At 51.1% G+C, this 27,952-nt stretch overlaps 1 protein-coding gene across 4 annotated transcripts; it reads right to left on the bottom strand.

Annotated features, from left to right (window-relative positions):
- On the bottom strand, window positions 1–27,554 carry TMEM72 (transmembrane protein 72). Of its 4 annotated transcripts, XM_054436197.2 has the most exons (8): window positions 17,847–18,663; window positions 16,483–16,545; window positions 13,648–13,790; window positions 11,102–11,168; window positions 7,047–7,118; window positions 5,339–5,478; window positions 2,435–4,469; window positions 1–2,375 (listed from the first exon to the last, which is right to left on the bottom strand). In XM_054436197.2, exons 1-7 carry the CDS (start codon window positions 17,858–17,860, stop codon window positions 3,991–3,993), a joined length of 978 nt encoding a protein of 325 aa, XP_054292172.1. In that variant the 5' UTR covers window positions 17,861–18,663; the 3' UTR covers window positions 1–2,375; window positions 2,435–3,990. The 4 variants fall into 4 exon arrangements, with proteins under 4 accessions (XP_054292172.1, XP_054292173.1, XP_054292175.1 ...); XM_054436198.2 differs by lacking the exon at window positions 13,648–13,790 and having other exon boundaries at window positions 17,847–18,678; XM_054436200.2 differs by lacking the exons at window positions 13,648–13,790; window positions 16,483–16,545 and having other exon boundaries at window positions 17,847–18,700.
- Between the last annotated feature and the right edge of the window lie 398 nt (window positions 27,555–27,952).

Raw genomic sequence — 27,952 nt, 5'->3', positions numbered from 1 at the left:
TTATAGGGACAAAGTGGGAACAACCCCAGTGTCCATTAACAGACGAATGGATAAACAGAAGGTAGTATATCCATACAATGGAGTATTATTCAGCCATGAAAAGAAATAAAATAAAGATATGTGCTACAACATGGATGAACCTCAGAAATATCATGCTAAGTGAATGAAGTCACAAAAAAACCACTATTATATGATTCAATTTATACGACAGAAAGTAGATTAATGGTTGCTTAGGGCAGGTGATGGGAGGTAGGGAGTGAGTGCGAATGGGTGCTAGGTTGTGTTTGCTTTGGGGAATGATGAAAATGTTGTGAATTTACATTGTGATGAACATAGTTTGAGAATCTACTAGAGGCCTGGCATGGTGGCTCACGCCTATAATCCCAGCACTTTGGGAGGCTGAGGCAGGTGGATCATGAAGTCAAGAGATCAAGGCCGTCCTGGCCGAGATAGTGAAACCTGTCTCTACTAAAAATACAAAAATGTCTGGGCATGGTGATGCGCGACTGTAGTCCCAGCTACTCAGGAGGCTGAGGCAGGAGCATCGCTTGAACCCTGGGGGCAGAGGATGCAGTGAGCCAAGATCACACCACTGCACTCCAGCCTGGTGACAAAGCGAGACTCCATCTACAAAAAAAAAAAACAAAAAAACAACAAAAAAAACTACTAGAAACTGTTTAGCTGTACACTTTTTTTTTAATTTAAAAATTTTTTAAAGATTATTTTGAGACAGGGTCTCACTCAGTTGCCCAGGCTGGAGTGCAGTGGAATGATCTCAGCTCACTGCAGCCTTGACCTCCTGGGCTCAAACCATTCTTCCATCTTCGCCTCTTAAGTAGCTGGAACTGCAGTTGTGTACTACCATGCCTGGCTAATTTCTTATACTTTTGGTAGGAACAGGGTTTTGCTATGTTGCCCAGGCTGGTCTCAAATTCCTGGGCTCAAGTGATCCACTCACCTTGGACTCCCAAAGTGCTTGGATTACAGGCATGAGCCACTGTGCCTGGCCTAGCTGTACACTTTAAATTTGTGAATTTTATGTTATATGAATTATATCTCAATAAAGATATTTCAGAAAACTAACAACAAAAAGCCACCTTAGGGCTGATGGGAGAGGGAGACAGAGGACCCATGGTGTGACCCCCAGGGAGCAGCTGCTAGCAAATGTGGGGTCCACTATGGCTTTCCTCTGAGATAGGCATTGGGGGCTGTAACCTCCCCAGGCTCTAGCCCTGCAACCTGGAGTGGAGACAGGAGCTCTTGGACCTGAACTGGCCTTGCCACAGATGCAAGTCAGGGTGGTGCTTCCTCAGTGCCCCCTCACGGTGAGTCCCCCATAGGGATAGGGATGTGGTGCAATCACAGTGACCTGTTTGTAGTTCTGAAAAGCACTTGCCCCTGTCTTGTTGAGTTACTGCTGTGATTCCCACTTAATAGGGGAACCTGAGCCAGAGATGTGAAGGGGCTTGAACAGGGTCAGACGTGTATTAGTAGAGGTCGAATGGTGCTCAGCCTGGTGCTCTTTCTTCTTCCTGTCACTCTGTTCTTCATATACAAAATGGTCCCCTCTCTGCTGAGGCAGGGAGGGGGATCATGGCAGGGCCAGCCCTTCTAGTCTTTGCTTCTTGGCAAGGATGCAGATGATTACAACATCTGCTTTGCAGGGATCCTACTGGACAAGGATGTGGTCATAGAGGTCACAGGCTGAGAATCAATGGAGACACGTGGTGCTCATCTGCTTATGAGGAAGATGCCACTTTCTTGCTTGGTCCACTGATGGGTGAGAGTTCTGGCCTATTTAATGATCTCACTCCAGCTTTTTGTTTTTTGTTTTGTAGCCATAAGAGTGTTTGAGAACTTTACTAACCTAGGTAAGATCATAATTGTCCTGTAATGCTGCACACCAGCAGACACTCTCTTAACTGATGACAATCTCCAGGAAGCCTACGTGCCTCAGAATTCCATCGCATCATTACTGGAACTCCTAAGACACACACTAAGACACCTCCGAAAGGGTGCTCCCAACACACGTCTCTAAACACCCAAAACAACACTCCACACTTGGGTTTACTGAAGTGTTTATTAAATGGGATCTGACAGCTCTGACATCACACTTTCTGGTTTGCTTCTTGCGACCTGGTCATCCAGTTCTGCTGACTGGGGCTTCGAGGACAGAACCACTCTGATGCACAGGAACGTCAGAGGCTGGCCATGTCTGTGCCATGAGGGTGTCTGTGGCCATCGCATTCCCCTTCCACAGATGACAGGGGAAAGACGCCTGGCTCCTCTGCACTTAGGCTCTTTCTGTGCACAGGGGGCCTGCCTGAGACACCCGGCCCATCAGCCATGGGGCACCATCCTTGCCTACCACCTACCTATACCCATATCCCATAGGCCCATCAGCCATGGGGCACCATCCTTGCCTACCACCTACCTATACCCATATCCCATATTGTTCACTCTTCCCTGACTGTAGACAATCAGGTCCTGAGGTCCTGCCTTGATGGCAGCTGAAGAAGCAGCTCTGCAGCTCTCACCATTGAGGGCTTGCAGGAGTGTCTTGATTAGCCATTTGTCATTTGATTGGTGAGACCTGGGCTACTGCAGGAAGAGCTCTGCTTATCTGCTTATCAGGAACAGCTGCTGCATTTAGGCCCCAAACTGATACTAGCTTCTGGTTGGCCATTATTTTCATACCTTTGTAAAATATCCTGTAGGGAACATTGAAACGTGTGCAAGCGCAAACACAAGTTTCTCATTAGACCGTAGAGCGTGCACTCTAAGACTTGTTCTATAGAGCTTTGCGTTAGCCCCCACAGGGACTGAGAAGCCACAGGACTCTTCCTCCTGACTGCTCCCTCGCTGCCATGAAGAAAGGTGTTTCTACTCTTCCTGGCAACAGCCTCACGGACCCGACAACAATTTTTAGAATTAAAGCCTATATTGCAAATCCTTTACAGATTTATAAAGGAATATCTGATTCAGATGTCTTTGTTCCTTCTGGGTTAACTGTCACTTCCGTGGCCCCATGGCAGAGAACTTGCTTGCCTGCCCACTTCCTCTTATCCTCCCATTTTCCCTCCTCTTCTTCCCCCCTCACTTCATTTTGAAGAAATTTATATTTATCACCTATTCTGCTACCAAGTGCCTAAACATGGCACTGCAACTTCTCTGTGCTGTGCCACCCCTGGGCAGCCTCTGTGGTCCTGCACACAGCAGACATTGCCTTCTGGGCCCTGGCATTCACTGCTTTCAGTTTGCATCATCAACTTGGAATCTTGGAAAGGCCATGTGGTAAGGAGGCTGGAAGTCCCCAGCCATGTTTCTGGAATGAGCTTTGCTCATCTGGCCTAGCTTTCCCACAGTGAGCACAGAGCGGCATTGTTTCCCTGAGCAGCTCAGCCCCAGCCCTAGAGCATGCAGAGAATGTGGCCCATGGCCCGGCTGCTCCCATCAGAGGCCTGCAGCCTCCCCTCCCGACCCTGAGCAGTCTTGGTTGGTCAAGACCCACGGCCACCTTCTCCTGCCTTAGAGATGCTTAAGTTACTGACACTTTCCTGGGCCTTCAGAGATGGGTGGACCATAGGTTCTTCACTGAGTGTTGTGCCCTGGGTCAGGAGTAAGAAAAGCCCAGAGGCTTTTGCTGGGCAGACATCCTCTGTCCCTTCTGGGCTGAGTCAATGGCACCTGCAGCCTCGTGCGCAGTGGCAGTGATGGTCTCGTTGGGGAAGCATAAGGGTTTCCCCATCTGTGGCCAGGAGGAAGGAGCTTGTGCTGGCTTGAGGTGGTGTGAACCTTGTTTGTGCCTCCCTCGAGGCCTCTGCAGAAATGCTGGCCAGTCACACCTCCTGATGGCCTCACGGGCCCAGCCAGCGTGGGGGTGTCTGGTTACCCCTTGAAAAGCTGACCAGAGAAGACCCTGAAACTCCAGGGAGGGCCATTGAGCTAGGTAGACCCCTCACTGAGCGTCCTCCAGGCTGCAGCAAGTGCTCAGAACAGGCCAGTGGCTGTAAGAGATGACAGGAAGAGTGGGGCCTGGGGAGGGGGAATGATGGGTGTCGTGTCAGAGGTGGTCTCCTCTGGCTCACTGTCCCCATCATCCAGACCTTCGGCAAGGGAGGGGACGATGCGGACAACATTGTCTTCAAAATGCACCTGCTTCTTCTTGGCCAGGGAGTTGGCTGGCTCCAGGCTCAGCTCCATCAGGGTGTTGGGGGGCTGGAGGGCACTGGGCTTCTTGGTCCCCTTCAGGATACTCTTCATGTGGATGAAAAGGGAGCTGGGCCCCTCCTTGAGGGCCCCATGGAAGGTGTAGGTTTGCTCTGTGTCCCCAGAACCGGTGGTGCTCACAGCGCTGCTGGAGGGGTCTGTGTACTGCTCTGGGGAGGCCAGCACCTCGGGGGCAGCTTTCCTCTTCTTTCGCTTGCTCAGAAGGAAGTAGGCCAGGCCGGTGATGATGAGCATGGAGCCTGGAAAAGAGCCAGAGGTCAGGGCTCTAGATGAGTTGCGGAAAAAATCCAGAGCCCTTGCAAGCAGGTCGTGCAGCAGGGCTCCTGCAACCCAGTGCTGTGTGGCCATTCACAGGCCCCTGTGGCCCTGGTCCTCTTGCCTGGCTTGTCCTCACACCCCACATCAGATTTGGGGGTCCACTTGGAGGCTGGGACGGGGATGCTAAATGGCAGGAAGGATGGAGGCTCTGCTTTTCAACATGGTCTCCCTGGAGGGCTGTCTTCCCTGTATTGTAGATGGGTTCATGAGGAGGGGGCACAGTTTTCACAGAGAGGAGAAAGACACTAGCAGAAAAGGTCGTGGATGAAACTGAAGAGGTGGGAGCAAGAAATCCTGGGTTCTGTGACCAGAAACCAGCTGGCCAGTGGTGTGCACCCAGTGAAGTGGAAGTAGGAGATGAGGCTGTGAAGATTTTCTGTGGTCCCACCCTGAAGTGCCTTTCAACCCAGGCTGAGGAGTTTGGACCTGAATGAGTAGGCACTGGGGAGATTCAGAAGGGTTTGGGCAGGGAAGTGGCCATGTCACACCCTTGGGAAGCTCAGACCACACATGGTCAGTGGGAGGAAAGGTGAGGTCCCCTTTGCGGTTCCACTTCTGGACGGCTCTGTGAAGGAAGGATGCACTTCTTGGGACATTCCTGCCATTTGATCAGCATGGAGGATGTCTGGCATTCCCGTGATTCCTCATGTCCACCCTCTAGGTCAGAGAGGGCAGTGGGGCAGGTAAGGTCCCTGGAGCCACCACTGGAGCTAGACTTTGAGGGGCTCAGCTCCTCCTGCTCAGAGTCCACCTGTGCTGGGGCTGCATATCTCTGCCCCTGTGCTCTTACCTGGGATGGTCACGTGCCAGACCAGGACCGGGTGGAGGAAGCAGGCCACCGACAGCAGCACGTAGGCCAGGAACTTCTGGAAGGAGCCCAGCCAGTGGGCTTTCTCCCTTACTCTGTCTGCCAGGGACCCTGGTTGACACCTGGTGAGAGGGAGTCCAGGTTAGCATAATGTGTCCCAGGAAAACCCCAGCAAGACCGGATGCCATGGAGTCTGGGCCAGGCCCTGCTGTGGGCATGCTCTGCAGTGGGCCCTGGCTGAACAGGAAGCCCTAGCGGTCCTTGGTGTGGGTTCCACAATGAGTGGATTTGCCTGAGTCCCTCTGGAGGGTCCGCAAGTTTTTGAAAGGCTGCCCAGACCTGTTTTTCTGGTCGAGGGGGAAGCAAGTTAAATGTTCTCAGGATGCTGCATGAGTTAGTGAGGAAGACAGCTGGAGGCTCAGGGCTCACTGGGAAGTCTGCACTAATGCAGAGAAAGTGTGCAGTTCGGGAGCCACCTTCCTGGGACAGTTGTGCTTGTAGTGCGCTGCACAAGAGGCCTGGCCAAGTGAATGAGCAGGCTGGCACCCAGCTGTGTCCTGTTCACCCAGCCTTGCCTAGGCACAGTACAGTGTCAGCCCAGAAGGGCTTCTTTTCTGACTGTATACACAGGGACCACACATAGCCCTGGCAGAAGCCTGATGCTGAGCAGCTTCCTTCAGGGGCGCTGCCTCCATGCTTCACAGGGGGCAAGTGCCTGCCTTTAGACCCAGCGCCTTCATCCTCTGAATTGGCCTAGAGCTGGGGCTCTACACAGCCGCATCCTGCCCCTCTAGCTTTGAGGGAGTGCTCAGGCTGTCCAGGTGGCCCAAAGCACTGCTCTCTTATGCTCAGCAGGCTGGACTGCCATGGCTCACTGGTGCCCCCTAGTGCCCATTCCTGCGTGTGCATGGTGGCAGGGTGCGGTGGAGTCCATCCAGGGTCCATTCCTCCCCAGCCTTCTCCCCAGCTGAAGTTTCAAGCACGCCTTGGCAGTGGAATTCAGCAGAAAGGGGAAAGCTTTCTGCCTTAGGGCTGGTGAGCCTGAGAGGCAGCCAATGGCCTTGCAAGGTGCTGGGACAGCTGGATCTGAAGACTGGCTCTCTCACTGACCACCCAGGGACCAGTGTCTAGGTTCTGAGAGCCGCAGTCCTTGGTCTCACCAATGACAGCTTCCACATACTGAGTGTAGGCTGGGAAGCAGCAAGGGCCTCATGAGATCCTGCAGGGTCTGCACTCCTGCCCCACGAAGGGGTGTAGAGATGTATCGCCCCTGACTTGCCCCCGGGCCCTAGGAAGAGACAGAGCCAGTTCCCAAACCCAGGTCTGCTCACTCCCAGCTGGGCCTTCTGCAGGGTCCTCACCCCATGGCAGATGGCTCAGACACTGGGGTCCAGTGACTGGCTGCTCCTGGTGAGGGGGAGCTGGACTTCTCTGGGGATTCTGGACAAGGACAGGACCTGAATGAATGTGTTGGTTGGTTCTCTTGGTTGGGACCAGGGCAAAGAAGGCAATGGAGCCCCGTGGGCCTGTGCCCACCTCCAGGCCAGGCTGGCTGTACCTCGGTGGGGGGCTCCTGTCCATGGTGGCTTCAGGAGCAGGACATCCCCTGGTTGTGGGCTCTTGGGTGGAGACATCTGTGGTGTCTGGGGCTGGGGTGGACAATGGAGGGGTCTCTCTGGAGACTACTTACTGGAAGCAGATGGCCAGCAGCTGAGCCACAAAGTAGGCCCCTTCGCATATGGAGACAGCGGCTCCTGTAAACCTGCAGGTGGAGACAGGTGAGGGAGGCTGGCACCTCTGTCTTCCTTTGCTTTCCTGAGGGCTGTCTTCTCACACATGGTCTCCTGACATCACATCTACAGCCAGTGGACTGACCTGGATTCCCCCAGACAACATTCACCACGGGCTATCTCTAGGCCATGGCCTGTTCTGGACTGGGACATGCTGGGGAGAGGTGGGGTCTGGGGTTCAGAGATGGGTGGGGAGGGCACCGTGGCCAGCAGGTGACATGGCCTTCACCTGGCACCCTGTGTGACACTGGCAGGCACGTCCTTCTACCTGCTGGTCACCAGGATGGACACCCACTGCCTGTGTTCCAGCCGTAAACCTGGACCTGTTCCTGAACATTTCCTTCTTCTTTTTCCTATTGTCCAAACAGTCACCAGGAGCTGTTGATTACATTCCTTCAATACCTTCCAAATCGCTCCTGTTCTCTGACCTCATGGGCATTGCCTGGGTTCAGGCCCTGCCCCCTGGACCCCCGCACCAGCTCCGCTTCCTCACTTACCCCAGCCCTGTCTCCTGCTCCCCCACTGTGTCACTCTGGGCTGCCTGACACCTGAATCTGATCATGTTCCTCCTGATACAGGATGCCTCAAAGGCTCCTCGTATTCCCAGTGTGGTCCAGGGACCCTGCAATCAGCATCTCCTGAGGAAAGTGTAGAATTCATGGCTCCCAGGCCACCCCTAGACTCACATCAGTATCCTTGGAAATGGAATATGTACTTACGGATGGTCTCACTGCCTATCCTCCAAGTTCCCTTGACAACACAAGAAGCTATCAGGTGCCAAAGGGCTTTTGCACAAGTGAGTTCTTCCTGGAAGGCCTTCCCCTTCCCTCTCCAGTCTGTCTGGTGACCTCCTCTTACTTCTCCAGTGGTACCATACGACCAGAGTCACCAGTCTGTGAACTCCCAGAGAGTGTTCCTTGTCTAATTCTTCTGTACAGCCCAGGCTCACAGTGTGTTGGGCTTATTGGGCTCCATTAATGAGCATTGCAATAAATGAAGGAATGAAAGTGGATAGTGTTGTGCAGAAAGTGGCTTGGGGTCAGGGTTTCCTCAGAGCCATGGGTGTTTCTAGATTGTGTGATCACAGATGAGAGTTGTGACCTTTCTGTGTCTCAGTTTCCTCAGCTGTAAACTGGGGTTATTATAGTGCATCAACAGTAAAACTGTTCTAAGAATTAAACGATATTTGTAAAGCACTTAGGACCATGCTTGGCACACAGTGATTATATGAATTCTAGTTATCACTTCTCTCTCCCTGTGATTAGTTAGATCATTTAGTGATCTCCACTCCTCTCCCTCTCTATGCCTCCCAGTGTGAGCCTAACCCTTACTCCTTGGTTTTAAAATGATAATAACTAACATTTATGTAATGATTGTTATGGGCCAGGCATAGTTCTAAAGGCCTTACAAATATCAACACATTTAGTCCTTGCAACAATTTTATAATAAGCACTATATTATATTATAATCAACACTATAATTATTGTCAGTTTACAGATGAGGAAACTAAGGCACAGAGAGGTTTGCTCCATCACCAATGGCCCCTTATCAGTAGCAGGGGGAAGATCAGAACCCAGCACTCGGGCTCCAGAGGTTGTATGCCTAACAGGCACATCAAGACATGTGCTTTGCAAGATAATTGCCACTGCCTTTTTCTATGCCCTGGGACAGAGGGGTGTATCAAGGCTTGGGGAATAAAGCGACTCATTCAGACTTCCTGTCTGGTGCTATTGAGTGGCAGGGAGGGACAGACAGGGCAGGTACTGAGTGCTGATCCTGTGGGTGTTAGAGAGCATGGCACAGCGAGGGGCAGGGGACCCCAGGCTGGACTAGACCACCCAGAGACCACATGGGCATAGGGTCCCCTCGAAACAGAGACAAAACAGGGTTCTGGGCAGAAGGCAGCCTGCATTCACCTGCCATGGCCTGACCTGAGAGTTAGGGACCCACTGGAGAGGAGGAAGGCCCGCCTGCTTCTGGATCCCAGGGCAATGGTGCACAGCAGCTAGGTACATGGTCAGTTAGACATGGAGGGTGTTCAGAACCAGGAGAAGTCACTGCCAGCCAGCAGGGGCTCCAGGCTCAGGGCCCAATTGCCAGGGCAGAATGCCAGGAAGGAGTGTCAGGCACTGGGCAGGTGGAAATGGGTGGAAGGTGCTTGGGCACCCAACAGAATGAGTGAAGCTTGGAGACGAGGCCATGCTGGTGAGTTTGAAAAAGAGTCAGAAGCCCCCGGCTGTACATGAGTGGCAAGAAGTGAGGCAGAGGCCAGAATATGGCACACGGTGTGGACCAGAGGTGGTGGAAGCCCTTGAAGGTTGTCAGAGAGATCTGTGTGTCTAGACAGCATTGTGGAAATGGGCTCGGAGGTTGGACCACATCTGGGAGATGACAGGTGTGAACCCCCAAACACAGTAAGGAGCCTGCCCTGAGGCAGGAGGGTGGAGGCTGCTAAGAGCACAGGTCAGCGGCCACCTGAAGGTGGAGATGGATCCTGAGGAGGGAGGGGAGTGGAGGTCACAGCCTGGTGGACCCTGTAGGCAGAACAGGACATTTGTGGGGCAGCCTGGCAAATTGTTATCTATTGCTTCTCAGTTCAGTAAGCTCTTCAGGATTTGGGGTGCTAGAACACACAGCCTTCCTATATCATTAGGAAGAAACTGCCAGAAGCCCCTCAGGATGGGGCTGCAGAGATGCTGGGGCAGAGACCCAGGTTCTTCTAATCCCCTGGGACACCACTGCACAGGGATCACCTTCCTGCCAGGACACATTTACAGAGGTAGCTGGTAGTGGAGAAGAAAAGACATTGTCTGGGGAACAAAAGGGTCTTGGGTTTGAATCTGGATCCTGCTGCTCATGAGCTTGGTGATGTGGGCTAACCTGCTTACTCCTTCTGAATTTTCTCATCTGTGAAACTAGGCCAATATGCCCTTCTCCTACAGTGCTGTGAAAGTTAAATAACATAATGCAATTAAGACATTTAACTGTGTTTGGCATGTAGAGAAGCTCAAATATATATTCCTTTGACCTGATTCCCCATTCTCTAAACAAGAGCTCAATTAATATTTGCTGAATAAATAAATGATTGATGAGATGCATGGATGGGTGGATGGATGGATGGATAGGTGGGTGGATGAATGGATGGATAGATGTATGGATGGGTAAATGAATAGATAGATAGATGGGTAGATAGATAGATGGGTGGGTGTATGGATGGATGGGTGAGTGAATGGATGAATAGATAGATGGGTGAATAAATGGATAGGTGGGTGGATGGATGGATGGTTGGGTGTATGGGTAGTTGGATGGATGGATGGATGTGTAGGTGCATAGATGGATGGATAAGCAGGTGGATGGATAGATGAGTGGCTGGCTGGATGAATTGGAAGATGGATGGATAAATGGGTGGGTGGATGGGTGAATGGGTGTGTGTATGTATGTATGCATATATGGGTAGATGGATGGATGGGTGGGTGGATGGATAAATAGATGGGTGGGCGAATAGATGGATAGGTGAGTGGATAGGTAGATGGATGGATAGATGGATGGATGGGCAGGTGGATGAAGAGGTGGGTGGGTAGATGGATAGGTAGCTGGATGGATGGGTAGATGGATGGATAGATGGATGAGTGGATGAGTGGATGGATGAATAGATTGGTGGGTGAGTGGATGGATGGGTGGGTTGACAAATGGATGGGCAGATGGATGGATAGATGGGTGGCTGGCTGGATGAATTGGTGGATGGACAGGTGGGTAGAAAGGATAATTCATTGATTTATGGGATGGTCTGCACAAACCGGGAGCTATTCTAGAGCCCCCCTCAACTCCCTTCACCCCTGAGATAGGATGGAATTCGCATGGGAAGGGGAATGCTCTGAGTTATTCTGAGTAGACAGATGTAGGGTGAGTTGAGCAGAACTTGCAGGTCAAAAGTGGCATGTGCACACATACTCACAGCAGATAGAAAGCCAGGCTTTTGAACTGGCCCTGGAGGAAGGTCTCAGTGCCCACGCCGATCAACACTAAGGGGCAAGATAAGAAGGAAGAGTGGGTCTGGTGCTCTACACCACAGCACTGCCCTGTTGAGGGTACCTTGGCTGTGGAGTGTGTCTTCTTCCTGGGGACTGACAGCCAAGTTAGGTTCTTCTCTTCATGACACAGGCAGCTGTGACTAGCAAGGTGCAAGAGAGCAGGAAGCCTTCTGGATTGCTCCCTGGAACTCCAGGCAGAGGCCCAGAGGTCTTCTGATTAAGCTTCCCCAGAGCAGCCACCCTTAGTGCCCCCAGCGACGGCCCACACTAATGTGCCATCAGCCCCTTGGTTCACAGCTGTTCTCTGTCACGTGCTGGGGCCCACCCCAGTGTGTGCTGTGTGTCTGGCTTCAGTGCTTGGCTGTGGATGGGTCCTGCCCCAGCCCTGTTCTCTTGCTTGGGTCACCGGTTGCTGTTGTGTGGCCTTGGTCTTGCTTGCTGAGGGGTGGCTGCAGGTCACACTCATTGCTCATTGCTTCGGACCCAGTGCTGATTAAACCCCTGGGCTTTTGCTCTGACAAGGAAATGTTACTCAACCTCACCTCTCCTCCTCCCCTTTCTTGGCAGTTGGTGCTGACCTTTCATTTGTCACAGGTGAATTTCATCTCGGACCTGCCTTTCCAGACTTGCTGTCTCTGGGTGCTCTCCTCACAGGGATTTGCTGGCTCCCATGGCTTCCCACAACCAGCACAGCACTGACCCTTGGAGTCCCTGATAGAAACATTCCAGGGGCAGTGCATCGGCCTGCTGACCAGAAGTCTTCCTGTCCCTAACTGATTACACTGCTGACCCTCTTTCTCTCTGGGCTCTGATGATGCCCCTGCTGTGTGCTGAAGGGTGGCTTCACCCTCTCTTCCTTCCAGTCAAAGATGGTGGGCTGGGCTGTCGTCCCCGGCTGCCTGGGGGTGGCCCCTCCTCCCTGCTGCTCGTGGCGCTGCTTCCTGGCTTCCGGTGCTTCCTCTCTTCCCTGGCAGAGACATTGTGTGGGCTTCCATCGCCTGGTGTCTCAAGCTGAAGGGGGCCCTTTGTCCAATGCTGAAACGCCTCTTCTAGAGAGCAGGGAAGAGCCTTGCACTGAAGCTACCAGCACTCCACCCCTCGATTCCGGGGGGTGTGGGGTGGGAGGGGCGATTGTGGAGTTACGGGACGGGGGAAAGGGGACACAGCACTTGGATCTAGGCAGGCGAGAAGAGGCGGTTATGTTTTCTGAGTGATGGATGGAGGGCTCTGGGGCTCCGCTCTGCTTCATGGGCGACTGCCCACATTAACGTGCCATCAGTCCCTTGGTTCACAGGAGGCGGACACCGGGTCACCCTCTCCAGGTTCCAGCTGACCTGCTGGCTCACCTGGGGGGAGGACAGATGATGCTAGCGGGCCACATCCCCCTGCAGTGTCAGCCTAACTGAAGAGTCCAAACTTACAGAGCACTTCAGAGCTTCCACAGCGTGTTGCACACGTCCCGGCCCTTCCAGCAGGCCCGTGGCACAGGAGTCCCACTCTCTCCATTTTACAGAGGAGGACGGTGAGGCTCAGTGGCCTGTGTAGTTCACTCAAGGATACATGCTGGACAGTGAGGGCCTAGAGACCGGGTGGAGGCAGCCAGCTCTAGGTGGTGCGCGGTTTCCTGCTACCCACTGCCTGCCAGCGTGTGTGCGTGCATGTGTGGACACGTGTGTGTGTGTAGGCTTGTGAGTGCATGTATGTGTGAGTGTATCTGTGTGTGTACATGTGTGAGTGTGTGAGTGTATGTGTATATGTGAGTATATATGTGAGTGTGTGAGTGTATGTGTGTGTATGTGGGTGTGTATGTAAGTGCATGTGTGAATGTATGTGTGAATGTGTTTGTGAGTATATATGTGCATATGTGTGTGCGTGTGTGTGTGTGTGAGTGTATTGTGTGAAAGTGCATGTGTGAATATGTGAGTGTATGAGTATATATGTGCACGTGTGTGCGTGTGTGTATGTGTGTGAATGTACATGTGTGAATATGTGAGTGTATGTGAGTATATGTGTGTTGTGCAGGCGAATGGCCATTTATTTGTTTTTCGCCATGTCCTATTCTCAGCACCCAGCATTCATTTGCTTTTTTAATCATTGCAGCAGTCCTATGAGAAGGTACTCTTGTTATCCCCGCTTTACATAGAGGAAACTGAGGCACACAGAATGTAAGTCAAACCAACCAACCAACCACGGATGGAGGCCCAGGTCAGATCCTGAGTTTCAGTTTCTCATTTTCCAGTTCATAGCACAGTCACCCAATCTCTCTGAGTCTCAGTTTCCTCATTATATCTCCTGCACACAGTGGTCATGAGGACCGTAGTGAGCTAACTGATACCAAGCATGTCACGGGTGCTCAGTGAATCACTGGCTGGGGAAGAAGTGCTTTCTGCCCTGGGCCTGGGAAGGGATGTTCGACTCCAGGCTGATGCCTGTGTAAGCACTCTGTAGGGCAGGGATGGGCTCCACTCACATGACACGTCATGTTGGCCAACAACAGGGCTTGTGGCAGACGACCAGCAGATGGCAGGAAAGGGTCTTGGGAACTCAGCTTCTTCCCTGATCTGCACCCATTTGGCATGTGGAGAGCTATTTTGATGCCTTTTGTTTTGTACTCTTTAGACAAACAGAGGGTCAGCGGTCAGAGGGGCATTTGAGGAACACTGTAGAGACAGTGCTGGTTTGCATAAAAAAAAATCAAAAAATGGCAACAGAGAAATGAGAGCCGGATGGAAATCCCAGTTCTGTGTGTTATTACACACAAGTGGCAAGTACTTAACTCATCCAAGCTGTGTTTTCTCATCTGTGGAAGGGGCAGAATAAGTTACAACTCACAGAGTCATTGCTTGGATTGGAGAAAATTGCTTGGTTTGGAGTCTGAAATGCACGGCTTAGTGCCTGATAGATGTCAGGTGATCAATGCAAAGAGGTGACTCCCTCCCCCCACCTTGGCCCTGGCAGCTTTGCCAGTGTCCAGTCAGCCACTTTGTACTAAGGGGCGTGGGGTCACTTCCACAAGCTCCCTCCCAACCATAGCCAGCAGGATTCTGCCTGCCGAGACTGAGGGACGCCAGTTGGTGGGAGGAGGAGAGTGTGGGGAGCCAGGAGTATGGCTCCTCAATTTACCCAAGGTGGAAGATGATCAGTGGGGCACTCATGGGAGGCTGTAAAGCCCTTTGATATCCAGACCAACGGGTCACCACTTTCTGCTCAATCCTCCCACTTTTGAGGTTCATGTTCCTGGATGCAGAGCATTCCAGGTTGAAACAATACGGACTCACACCGAGTCCCTCCTCTGTCCCCTGCTCTGTTTGCCTCTGGTCTCGATGTTCAGGCAGCTCTGCTGGGAGCGGCAGGCCCACCCACCTTGGGAGGCGGCTCCTGGCCGCTTCTCCGGGGCCCAGCTGGTCTACTGTGGTTACCGGTTGGGCCAGGCACTGGGCTCATGGCTGGGGTATGCTTAGTCTAGCAGGAGAGATGTGATGTCGACTGAGAAAAGTGCATTCAGTGAGGGCAGTGACCCAGGCTGGATGAGGGACTCACCCAGGAGCTCTGGGGCCAGACGGGAGGGGCCACTCGTGGGACTATCAAAGAAGATGAATAAAGATGAAGGTAGAATGGACTAGGAAAGCAACAGAAATAGACCTGTGCAGATGCAGGGGCCAGGCACTGCAGGGTGTGGGGGCCCCTAACAGCAGAAGCAGAGGCACAGTGGGGGGCAATGAGCAGTGCATGTGGATCAAGGTGACTGTGGGGTTCTTAAATATTGGGCTCTGCAGTGTGAGCAGAAGGAACTCGTGTTTAGATTGGTATTTCAGAAAGCTCCCTGACCCCGTGCAGATGGTGAGAGACTTCGGTGACATTTGGTGGTGGCTGAGGGACAGAGACCAGCTCCAGGTGCTCCTGGTCACTCCCTATCCCAGCACAGGGTATCTGCTAGTTTCTTTGTTGACTTGGGCTTGAAGCACAGTTCTGGCTGTGGCTCCTGGTGGTGTGGTGCAGGTGGCTTTACTGTCCAGTGGCACAGCAGGGCGCTTGGCATTGAGGCCCAGGAGAGTGGAGGGTCTGTTCTGTCTGGGGACCCAGAGAAGAGGCTTCCCAGGCATAAAGCAGAAGGCATGCCCTGCCATTGCATGTTGATGTTTGGACTTTATCTGGGCAATAGGGGGGCAGAGGTGTGGGCTGGCCAGGAGGTGTCTGGGATTGGAAGCTTCCTGGGCGTGTCAGCCCTGTTGCCTCTCACCCAGGTGCCACCACACGCCATGTAGACAGTAGGCCCTCTTTGTACATCTTGTTTCATCTGCACATCTCCCAAGTGGGAACTGCCAACTCTAAGGTCTCCCAGTTTTCTCAGCAATGTGCTGGCTGCCATCTCTCAGGAAAGTTGGCTAAGAATGGTTTTGCTGTGAAGACACACCTGCTAATCCCTGAGGAGTGAGACCGACATATTGTGAGGAAGCCCAAGCCAGCCTTGTAGACAGACTTCTAAAAAGAGAGAGGGAGAAATGAGAGTGAGAGAGAGAAAGAGAGAAAGGAAGACAAAGAAAGAGAGAGAAAGAAAGAAAAAGAGAGAGAGAGGCACAACAGCCCCAGCTGGTTCAGCGTTGCACAGGACAAATGATGGAAAAAGTTATCTTTGACATTCCAGCTCCAGCAGATGTGACACAGACTGGAAGTGATGGACCCAGACAACAATCAGAACCAAAGCACCAGATGAGCCACCTCAGCCACGTGAGCCACTCCAGCCACCCTACCTGTGACCCCACCTGTGGCCCCAGTCGTCATGGAGTAGAGGTGAGCCGCCTCCACCGCGTTCTGCCAGAATTTCCGAATCACAATGTTTTGAGTATAATCAAATGATTGTAGTCTTACATCACTACGTTTTAGAGTGGGCTGTTATGCAGCCATGCAAGGGTAACTGGAAAAGCAGCTTATTCAGTCATCTAGCCACCTGAGGTTTTTGGCGTGGAAGTCTCTGTGTCTGGCCTGACTCCTTAGAGTAAACATTATATTCTGACTCCTCAGGAGTAAGCATTTCTGGGTCCTGCAGCACCTGCCCCATAGCCTTGGAGATTCAGGCTTCTAGGAATAGGGATGGGGTCTGGGGACTTCCACTGGGTCATGGAATCCTATTGGTGGTTTTATAACTTAAGGCTTCATAGAGGATCTGTGGAGGAGAACCCTGTGTCATCCAAAGCAGGTCCCTCCCACAGTTGCATTTTGCAAACATTCCCAATAGAAAAAGTGAAGAAAGCAAGAAGTGAGATTCCTTGCTGCAGGAATTTCGTGAACCTTATCCGACACTCACCCCAGAGAGCCACGTTGGGCCTGGCTGTGGAAGCTCCTAGCTTGGTGTGCTGACTGGACTGTACTGGGAATAAAATATTTTTGGAAGGTATCACAGTTCCACATGACATAGATATAGGACCCCAAAGTGTTTTCACCCAGGGCCTGGAGTTTCCCAGGAGTTTTTTTTCCAGGGGACTGGTCTCCAGAATTGGCAGGAGGTGAACATGAAGTGTGGCCTGAAATTTAGTGGGGGTTTGAATGAAGAATGGGATTGGCACAGGTAAGAAGGAGCTCCTCTCCAGTCTGCTGAGCGTCTGTTCCCGGAGACTGCACATGTGGGCCCCCGCCCTTTCAAAGGCCTCACTTCAACGTGTGGATGAGGACGGCCCATTCCTTGTTTTGTGGAATTGGACCTTAGGTTTCTGCCAGTTTTCAGATTTAGGCGGGGCTCTGTGTTAAACACAAAGAAGTTATGACACCCAGAGAACTAGGAGCAGGGTGGGCCCAGAAAGACACCAGGGCTCAAAATTAAGGAGGCACACCTCCTAAAATTACAGAGGTGCTCATTCATTAAGGAGGTGTTCTCCCTAAAACTAAGAAGATATTTGCCATTAAATTAAGGAGGTGTTCTACAATGAAGGAGGTGCTCCTCTTAAAATTAAGGGGGCCCTCATTGTAATTTAATGTGGCCCTCAGTCTAAGCCCAAGGTGGCACTCCCTCCCTCAGGGGCAGTGTAGGCCCTTCCCTGGCCCTGAGAGTGGTAGCTCTGGCCCTGGCATCTAGAGATTTGGGAGGCCCAGGGTCTGAGGGCTTCTAGCTCCTCTTGGAATTTAGCCTGCGCTCTGGCCTTCCATCCTTCTCACAGGGCAGTGGGGCTGGTGTCTTGGAAGCTCTGCCTTCACAGGGTGCTAGTCCAGTGTGGAAGTGGTTGGCCTGAATCAGCAACTCACTAGAACAGACACCCCCAGGGCATTACCCTGAGCTGGGATCAGGGACTGAAGAGCTGATCTTTGGATTAACTGATCAATGATCAGGAGCCAATCAATGGAGACAAACAATGGGACAAAGGCCCTGCTACCCGCAGAACCAGAGCCTCATGACACCAAATTCTCTACAAGAAATAATCGCCCTGAGACGTGCTTCAGTCCGGCTGTGCTGTCTTTCCCACCCAGGTGGAGGGGCATGGGAACACTGAACAGCACTGCTTGACATGGCCATTAGTGGCCTTTGACTCCTTCCATCCCTCCCTATTATCCCACCTCAGGCTCCCCAGCTACTCTCACCCTAGCCCAACAGAGGTACCTTATGCCCACTCCAGCACAGCTCACCCCACGCCTCTGTCTCACTCCCTGCATGATCCCAGGAGGTGCCTTGCATCGCACCTTGATGGAACCATTCACGCACAAGCCTGGCCTCTCTCATCTTGTTAGCTCTTTCCCTCCAGTCTCTGTCCCTCCTGTCTGGGCCAGATCCAACCTTGGTACAAGAACTTTCTTCTCTCAGGGTCCAGGGCTTGCTTCTGTGTTGCTTTCCTGAGCTGTTTGTTGTAGTTCAGGCTTAGCAGAGATCAGAGATCCTGGGCCAAGAGCCTGTGGTACAGCCCTGGGCTGGGCAGCCACTGTGTGAGTATCCTTCTCATCCTGGAGCTCTGGTCTCAGCATGGGTGGACGAAAGCTAGGAGTGGGCTGAACCAGAGCAGAAAGAATACGGGGCCTGCATCAGAAAAGCCAAGTCCTGCATCCTCAGGAAAGTGATTAACTCTTTGGTCCGCATCTTCTTCTGGAAAATGGGGAAAATAAGAACATTCAAAATGGTGCCCACCACTGCTCAGTCTAAGTAAATGAGAGTGCTGCACAAATGCAGAAGATGGCTAGGAAAGCTATTATAAGAGCCAGGCGGTTCCCACCAGTATTCTCCAGTGGAAGGAGAGGGTTTATTCTCATCCTTTGCTCCCATTAACACACTTGTGGGTTTTTTTGTGGCCAAAAAGCTGTTCCCTGTGCACCAATGTTGCTTGTTGTTCACTAATTTACTTTGAGGTCCCTTCTCAAAGCCCAGTTGGGATATAAGTGACCCAAACTCCCATCTATCTCCACATCTCTTGTGTTAGCCCTCCATAACCCTGCTAGGGACCCCACGGGGCTCAGGCCAGCATGTTCCTGAGGCTGGGGCCATCTGCGGGGCTGCCTACTGAGGGGATATTCCCCTGGCCTCAGGCTGCTGCTGCTTTTGCCGTAGGGCTGACCTCATGATCCACTGTTGCTTATCCGTTCTGACTCCATGGGTTGAATTGTGACATATGTCTTGCATTCATTGTGATGCCCTTGGTGGTAACATGGGGTGCTTCACAGTCATCAGAGGCCACACTAATCTTGGCACTGGATGCCCTGGGCATTGGATAAGAATTTTGTACTCACTGTTGCTGAGGGCAGCCTCAGAACCCACCATGTATATTTATTGCTTCTTTTCATTCTCGTCTCCTGCTGGACTCAGGGTGTCCAAGGACACCTCAGGGAAAGATGCTCCAGGCTGATGACAATGGGCGTGGATGGTCCAGGAGAGGTGGTCACCGCCAGGGTAGAGGTGAAAAGCTAGATTTGTACCATTTCCAAGACTACGGAGTTGCTGGAAACAGTTGCTGTGAATTCACTGGGACAGTAAGGTAGTAGCCACAGGATTCTTAGCTCAGAAGTGGTGGCAAACAGTAAGCATGGTGGGGAGGTTTACCTACATGTGGAGATCAGTTCAGCTGATATACATGAGCCAGGGTTCAGAGACAGTGTGGGAAAAGGGAAGGATTTCATGGCAGATATTTCTGGACATTCAGTTGGAAGAGACTTCAGATTGGGCTCCTATTGAAACTGTATAGCAATTTGGGGGAGAACTGATGTCTTAACGATATTGAGCCTTCTGACTCATCAACAAGATACATCTCTGTTCATTTAGATTTTCTTTGTTATCTCTCAGCAATGTTTTCTAGTTTCTAGTGTAGTTTGTTTTACATCTTTTGTCAGATTTATCCCTAAATATTTCAGATTTTCAATGCTATTAAAATTGCATTTTTAAAGATTTCATTTTCGAATTGTTTGTTGCTAATGTATGGAAATACAGTTGATTATTATATATTAAGCTTGTCTTCTGCAATGTTGCTATTCCCTCCATTAGCTCAAGTAGCTTTTGGGGTAGATTCTATTAGATTTTCTATAGATGATAAAGTCATCTGTGAATAAAATTTTTCTTTTTCCTGGACAATCTGTATGCATTTTGTTTCTGTTTCTTGCACTGGCTAGAACCTCCAGTACAATGCTGACTGGACGTGGTAGAGTAGACACCCTTGCCTTGTTCCTAATCTTAGGAGGAAGCACCTGGTCGTTTAAGTAGAAAACATACATCTACATTTAAGTAGATGTATGTTTTCTGTAATGATCTCTTAAGGTTGAGGGAGTTTCCTTCTGTTACTAGTTTGCTGATGATAGTTTTATTTTAATCATAAAAGAATGTTGGGTTTTGTTTAAAACTTTGTGTCTATTTAGATGATAATATGGTTTTTCTTTTTTAGTTTTTAAATATGATGTCTTAGTCCATTTTGGCTGCTATAACCAAATCCCATATACTGGGTAACTTATAGACAACAGAAATTTATTTCCTATAGTTCTGGAGGCTGGGAAGTGCAAGATCAAGGTGCTGGCAGACTTGGTATCTGAGGGACCCCCTCCTTATAGAAAACTGTCTTCTCACTGTTACCGCACATTGTATGATAGAAGGGCCTAGGGAGCTCTCTCAGGTCTCTTTTATAAGGGCACTATTTCCATTCAGAGAAGGCCCTACCTCCTAATACAATCATCTTGGGTGTTAGGATTTCCACATATGAATTTGGCTGGGGGGACACAAACATTTAGTCCATAACACACGGTAAGTTACATTAATTGATTTTTCAAATATTAAAACAACCTTGCATTTCTGAGATGAACTCCACTTGATTATGATATATCATTCTTTCAATATATTTGTATTTGTTAAAACTTTGCTTAGAATTTTTGCATCTATATTGAGAAGAATATTAGTCTATAGTTTTCTTATAATATCTTTGGTTTTGGTATCCACATAAATACTAATTTTATAGAATGAGTTGAGAAGTATTCCCTCCTTTCAGATTTCTGGAAGAGTTTGTGTGGAATAGATATTTCTTCCTTAAGTGTTAGTAGAATTCACCTGTGAGGCCATCTGTGCTGATACCCCACTCTTTGGTGATGAGGAAGGACACTGCAGACCCACATGGTTCATTGGCACTATTGAGGATAGTGTCTCCCATGTAGAATAGCATCTCCCTTGTAAGGACACTGATATGGTTTGGCTGTGTTCCCACCCAGATCTCATTTTGAATTCCCACCTGTTGTGGGAGGGACTGGCAGGAGGTAATTGAATCATGGGGGCAAGTTTTTCACGTGTTGTTCTCATGATAGTGAATAAGTCTCAAGAGATCTGATGGTTTTAAAAAGAGGAATTTCCCCACACAAGCTGTCTCTCCTTGCTTGCTGCCATCCATGTAGGATGTGACTTGCTCCTCCTGGCCTTCTACCATGATTGTGAGGTTTTCTCAGCCACATGGAACTCTAAGTCCAATTAAACCTCTTTCTTTTGTAAATTGCCCAGTCTTGGGCATGTCTTTATCAGCAGTGTGAAAACAAACTTACACAGGCCCACAGGAGAAATTTCTTCTAGGTCTCAATGTCAGGGAGAACCGAGGTATTCACTTCCTATTCCTTCTCAGTGTTCAGGGAGAATGCATCTGCTCACCCATCCACATGGCAGGTTTCCAGAAAGCATTGTCCGTGCCCCCATTGTTCTCTGTCCATTCCACACACACCAGGCTTCTTCATCTGACTCTTACCTGGCCTCCTAGGGGGCTTCCTGAGCCCCTTCTTCACAGTGTCAGCCACTTATGTCAGACAACGTTTCTTTTTGTTCACAGCCCTCTTCAGAAGGCTGAATAGAACCCAGGACAATCTTGAAAGAGCTGTCATCCCATGAAAAATAAAATAGGGCTGCTATCTTTCCTCTGGTTGGCTTACTATATGTGGTGTAGAAATAGCCAAGTTCCTGTGGGCTGATCTTCACAATCCAAGCTCAGAATGTGATGGGAAATGTTTCCCAGTATAATGCTCTTTACAGTATAGCCCCTTCCTCCTTCCAGCCTCATGAGTCACATACTGCTTTGCTCCTTTCCTCAGATCTTCCTTCTTCTTCCTTCCAACAAAAGGAGCCTATAACTCATGCTACACAGTTCCATGCCCTGCACGTTCCTCTAAAATTAGTCCGTGCTGAGTGAGAATCTATGTGCCAGGCAGCTTGCTACTTTAGCCATTGTTTCATTGAGCCCTCACAACTCCAGAGGGTAGATACAGTGGTTGTCCCAGGACACAGACCCACCTCCCAAATACTACGCTGCAGTGCTTGGTGCTCGGATGTGCACTTACTAGTTTGCTTCTCTGTCCAGCCCATATGCTCCCACAGGGCAAGGTCTTGCCATTCTAATCCGTGTGTCTACACTGCATAACTGGGGACTCAGCAACAGTTTGCCAAGTAAATGAAACCCAATTGAAGTTTCAGATTTCTTGTTATAAATCTAGAAGCAAGGCACAGGCACAAAGTTGTGAAAAAAGAAATGTTTGAACCAAATCCTATTGCTTGTTGGTGGTAGGTGGGGGGAACAGAGGGAGGCAGATTCCATTTACTTGTGGAGCCAATTGTAACAGAAAAGGAAAACAGTCAACATTCACTTGGAAGGTCTGAAAATGCAATGTGGGCTCACTTGGGTGATAAATCTCTTGCGAGGCGTTGGAGTGCGTGACGCTTTCTTAAACAGCAGGAGGTGGTCATGGGGATATACATGTAAGAGGGGTGAAATTAGCATGGAGGGCCCAAGATGGCTGCTTCAGAAGCATTTGTTTTCCTGAAGGCTTTGAACAGGGCTAAGGTCAAACTATGCATTTGCTGTATCCTTTAAAATATAATGAGAACAGCTGGGTTTTAAATACTTCTTTTCTCCTAATCTACATTAATAAGCCAATGCTCTAACTGTGTGGGAAGCATGGGAGCAGTTGAAAATGTGGCCGTGTCCATTATATAGAGAAACAGGTTAATGGGTCAAAACCTGGAACAAAATAAAACCCCTCAGTGATCCCAGGTTGATCCCAAGCACTCAATGTGTGAGAAACAGCACATCAGCCTGACAAGCAGAGTTCACTCAGAATGGCTCTGCCTCCATCCCCTCATGCCCTGCTGGCTCTGCCATGCCCTTTGCTTTGGAGCTGCCATAACACAGCCCTGTGTTTGGGCAGAGTGGAGTTCCAACACCAGACCTCTGTCTCCTGGCCATGTGACCTCTGCCAGGTTACCTCAATGTTCTGAGCTTCAGTTTCCTCATTTGTAAAATGGGACTGAGCCCAGCACTCCAGCCTCTCAGGCATTTGTGGGGCTGGAGCGAGACAATGACCATAATGCATGCAGTCAGCTCTGCACCTCTGGACCCATCAAGGCAAGCCCTACTGTGATAGTTCCCTCTGGAAATGTGTGCAGATTTGTCTGTCCCCAGATGGGTTCCAGGAGCAGGTTTGGCTAGAGAAGGTCATGGTGGTGCTGGTTAAAGCATGTGTGGCAATCTTGAGACAAAGAATGGATAGCTGCAATGAATATCGGTGTCTTGAGATTTAGAAAGTGTTTGGTGATCCTTGACTATGTGCTTCAGTGTACGTGTGTCCTCACCATGACCCCACCTGCCTGATCAGAACTGACCAAGGGCAGGAGCATGAGGGTAGAGGATGGGGAAGTTCTGATCAAGCCTCTCTCGCTCTTCTCTGTATGTTTTGCATCCTGCATCTTGGGGTCATCAAAATACTATGAGACATGCTTTTTAATCCTGATTCAGGTAGAGGAAATAGCGATTAGGAGTGGAGTCTCAGGAGCAGACCATCATCAGGTAGAACTTTGTCTTCTTGCTTCCTGGTGTGAGACCCTGAGCAAGATGCTTCACTCCATCAGGCCTCAGTTTTCCTTCCTGTGTAGTGGGTATGAGGATGAACATGATGATGCTTCCAATGACAGGAGGATGAAATGCGATACTGCATTTAAAATACGTAGTGCAAAGCTTGGGCTTTGAGTATTATTTGAGTAAATACTCAAATAATCATGTTCATTCTCAGCAACCCCTGCTCTGGGCAGAGGCTGGAAGAGTGAAATTCAGCCCTGGAGATGGGGCAGTGGGGCCTCAAGCTGGAGCCTCTTTGCTCTGAGGGAAATTGGGAGGCCTTGCTCAAGTGCCCAGAGACATTTTCTGAGCAAGCCTCTTTTGGGGAAGCCCATGCACATCTGTGTGTGAGGACACAGCCTCAGGGGAGGGCTTTCTCTACAAGGCGGGGCCTGGACGGCCTGAGAGGTGCCTCCTCTGCCCCACAAAGGGGGATCTTCCCATGCTCTTCCTGGCCACCTCAGCAGGGGCTGGGGAGTGGCGAGGGAGTTATTCAAGATTCCCCTGAGGTTAAAGAGTAAGAGGATGGCTGAAGTTCAAAGGGAAGCCAACCCTGCCTTCCTAGCCTGCAACTGGGACCAATGCTGTGGGACAGGTCCTTTCTCATCTCACAGAGGAGGAGTGCCCTGGACCGCTGTGCTCCAGTCTCAGTTAAACCCATTTCCCAGGACCCCTTTCCTGCCATTTGGTCTGTGCTGAGAACCGGTCACAGGGCTGAGCCTCCTCTGGGGCCTGAGTCTCACACTCGGGACATCTTTACCCTGTCTCCAGTGGACAGAGGGAGAACCTGCTTTGAGGGATGGACAGGCAGGAGCTTCGATATCCGCACAGGGGGATGTGGAGTGCTCACAGCCTGTGTGCCATTTCCGAGCTGTGTCTGCTTCCATGGGTGGCAATGGATGCTGCGTCTCAGCAACTGAGGCACTTAGACATCACACGGGCGCATGCATGCACATGGACCCATGGGCGCCTGCCCCCAACCCCCACATCCCGAGCCAGGGAGGTGATACAAATGAACCCGGTGTAAACAATGCGGGAGTGGTCTGTGACATCCTGGAAACCACATGACTGTTCCAGAGGGAGGGAATTTTCTAATTTTAGAAACACTTCCACCCAGGTGCAACTACTCGAGGCCTGTTTATCCCAATTTGGTGGCGGTAATGATCCATCTGTGCTCTACAATTCCTCATGATATGGGTCTGGACACTGAGGTGGGGCAAGAATGGTCTGCGGGACTTCGAAGAATCCTAAGGAGGCTTCATCTAAAGGCTGTGGCTTCATCCACAGTCATAGGGCCTTGACATGCTGGCAGAGGCACCCACCAGGTGCCCTGAGTGCTTTTGACAGCACTGATCCTGTCTGCAGGGGGTCCAGGGAAGAGGCTGCTAATGAGAGGCTGTAGCCTCTTAGCAGCTGCCTGGTCCCTGCAGGTGACACTCTGAGTGCCCTTGGGTCACATGTCTTCCTAGCTTTTAAGAAATCCACACTCCCTACCTCCCTGGGGTTTCTGTAAAGTGAGGCCCTCTATTTCCGGTCTTATTTCCTTTCTAGCAGCAGTGCCCTTGTAAATGAAGCCTGGATTTCTCAACAGAGGATTTCAACAAAAAAGAGGCTTAGGAGAATAAGGAATTTGCAAATCTTATGTACTGGAAATAGGCCAGGAGTTCAGTGATGCTGGAAGAAACTCGATATTTGCCCAAGAACACCAAACCCCTCTCTCTAGCCTCCCACTCGCTCCCAGCACTCTAGAAAGCCCAAGCAAGATGATTTGAAAGCCTGGCCATTAGAAGGGAGCTCATGGCTATTTTTAGTCTGAATCTCCTATCAAAACCAAGAGGGAGGCCCATTCTCAGCATTAACAGCAGTCCCTGTGTGGAGATAAAGGCTGTGGTTAAGACGAGCCCTATGTGCGCGCGCACGGGGTGTGTCTGTGTGTGTGGGGGGGGGGGGGGAGGGGAGTGTCAGGGGCTGCAGACTCTTCCTGTGACTGAGATAAATCAGACTGTTAAACTGTCTGTAGCTAATCCATTAGAAGGATAGGTACATACATCTCAGAACAGCCTCTCGACAGGAGGTGGGTCTCAGCTCTGGGTGGAGTGTGGCTGGGGAAACTGTGGGATTCTTGGCATTTTACAGATTTGGAAACCAAAGCCTAGAGGGAGCAGGGTGGACTCAGATCAACAGACACGGAAACCTATTTAGGGTGGCCTTCCTCTCCCCAGGATGGCTTGTTTGCTTGTTGAGGATCTTGGCCATCATTCCCTTATGTGTAGATGACAACGTGGTTCTGAAAGTGGCTGGATCTGGCTCCTCCATCAGTGTCTCCACTCAGAGCCTCAGCAGAGCAATTCTGAACCTCTTCCTGCTGCCTACTCTGGAAGACAGGGAAGGTTTTGGCCAGAGCCCTGACCTTTGTGAAAGTTGAAGGACCAGGGCTCCGGGCTGGCTGTCCCTCTGACATGCAGCATGACCTTGGGCAAGGTCACCACCCGCATTTGAACTCAGGTGCCCCATCCTGTAGCAGGAGGGGTGGGGTTAAACCATCCAGCAGCCCTTCATGATCTAACTCACGGCTGAACCCAGCCCAGTGCTCCTGAAATGACCCAGCTTCCCATTGAGCTCTGGAGTGTGTCATGGGGGCTTCTGCTGAGAGGTTTTCATCCTCAGTTCCACTTAGCCATGCTCAGTTCCTGCATCCTTAATCTGTGCAAACACCTGGCCAGCAGGTCCAGTATCTCCATCATACAGATCAGAAAGTGCAGCCTCAGAGGGGTCAGGGGCTCCCCAAGGTCATATATCATGCAAGTGACTGGGGTGGGGCAGGAACCAGCACTATGTGATTTTGACCTAGGAGAACTTTCCCATTTGGCAAGACCCGTGGGTAAGCTTTTGCCCAGTGGTGGGGAAGGGCTTTGATAGGGGGTGTGTCTCTTCTTTGTCCCCAAGGGACAATGTGGCTCAGAGTTAAGGGCTCAGAATTCTGCCTGTTCACTTCCCCAAAACAGATCCTGGCCCTGTAGGGGGAATGGGGCTAAGGGTTGGGCCTGCCCTGGGGAAGCGAGCAGGCAGGGCTCAGGATGGTGGCTGTGGGCTCTGCTCTAACAGTCTGCCCTCCTGGCCAGTTGAACAGCCCTGTGATTCTGCTGGGTGAGGGAGGGAGCCCAGCATCTCTGGGAAGCATCTCTGTTGCTAAGACCACAGTGTATTCCTGCAGTCAGACCGCAGACAGGGGTCTGGGTTCCTACAGGGTGTTCTGTTAACAGGTTCCAACATGGACCCGAGGGAAGCCTGTGATCTCCATGTCCAGCCAAGCTCAGCCTGTCCCCCCAGGGCAGCTGCTCATGACTGGGAATTCTCTGTCCATGAGGTAGGGCTATGGTTTGAGTAAAGCAGGATGAGCTCAGTTGACCTTTTGTAGCTACACAGCAAGGCCCAGCCCTTTCTACCTTCACCTTCTGTCTCCACCTCCATCTCATGACAACTCTCTGAGCAGGTGGGGTGGACCCCTGGAATCATTTTGCAGATGAGGATCTTGAGGCTTCCCAAGGTCACAGGGAGGGTGAGTTGCCAAGCAAAGATCCAGCACCCAGCCCTCTGGTCCCCAGCCTAAGGCTCACCCCACTGCACCTGCTGCTGCTCTACAGAGCAGTGTTTCTGGGGGTCTTGGGAAAAAAGTCGAAGCACAGAAGTGGCTGGACGTGCCTGCTGTCTCCTGGCCACCTCCCACCCCTCAGGCAGCCCTATCTGCGGTGCCAGTGTGCAAGGATCAGCAGCCAGGAGGCGGGGTCTTACCTGCAGCAGTGGTGATGCCCAGGAGCCGGCAGGTGTATTCCAGCCCAGTCCAGAACACCTGGAGCTTCATGGTGCCAGGGGTGAGGACAAAGTCCTGGCAGGGCGGGCAGCAAAGTCTCCGGCCCTGAGATGCTCCCGAACACCCTTGTGTAGGTAGGAGGCTGTGGCTGTTGGCTTGGGGCCCCTGCACACCGGGGCCCTGCCTTCCCAAACCAGTCCTGGCCACCGCAGCCTGGCCGAGGTGTGAATAGGGCTCACCGTCCCTGCTCTCAGCCCGTGCCCTTGCCAGGCACTCAGCTTAATCATTACCTTGGAAGAATGCTCCCGCTGCTCACACAACCCCAGCCTGGGCTGGAGCCGCTCAGCCCCAGCGCAGCCCAGCCGCCTGAGATCCGTGATTAGGGCTGGGCTGGAGGCAGTCTGGAGCTGGCAATTAACCATTTCTGGCTGGGAGGAGGGAGCCGAGGAGTGGGCCAGGCCCTTCCTTACCAGGCCATGCCTAGAAAGTCACACCTGGATTTCACACTTGCTGGGGGCCTGTAGTGTCAGGCTCTGGAGGGGACAGTGCTCTTGCAGGTCTGTGCTTGTGTGCATATGGGAGAGAGGAGTGTGTCTTTAAATCACCAGTAGAAACAACTTTTGAAATGAGTTCCAAGCTTTATTCTTCTG

The sequence above is a fragment of the Pongo pygmaeus genome, chromosome 8, assembly GCF_028885625.2.
Source record: "Pongo pygmaeus isolate AG05252 chromosome 8, NHGRI_mPonPyg2-v2.0_pri, whole genome shotgun sequence".
In the NCBI taxonomy this organism is placed as follows: Eukaryota; Metazoa; Chordata; class Mammalia; order Primates; family Hominidae; genus Pongo; species Pongo pygmaeus.
Note: the sequence above shows the minus strand (reverse complement) of the source record. Positions and strands in the feature narration are given on the sequence as shown.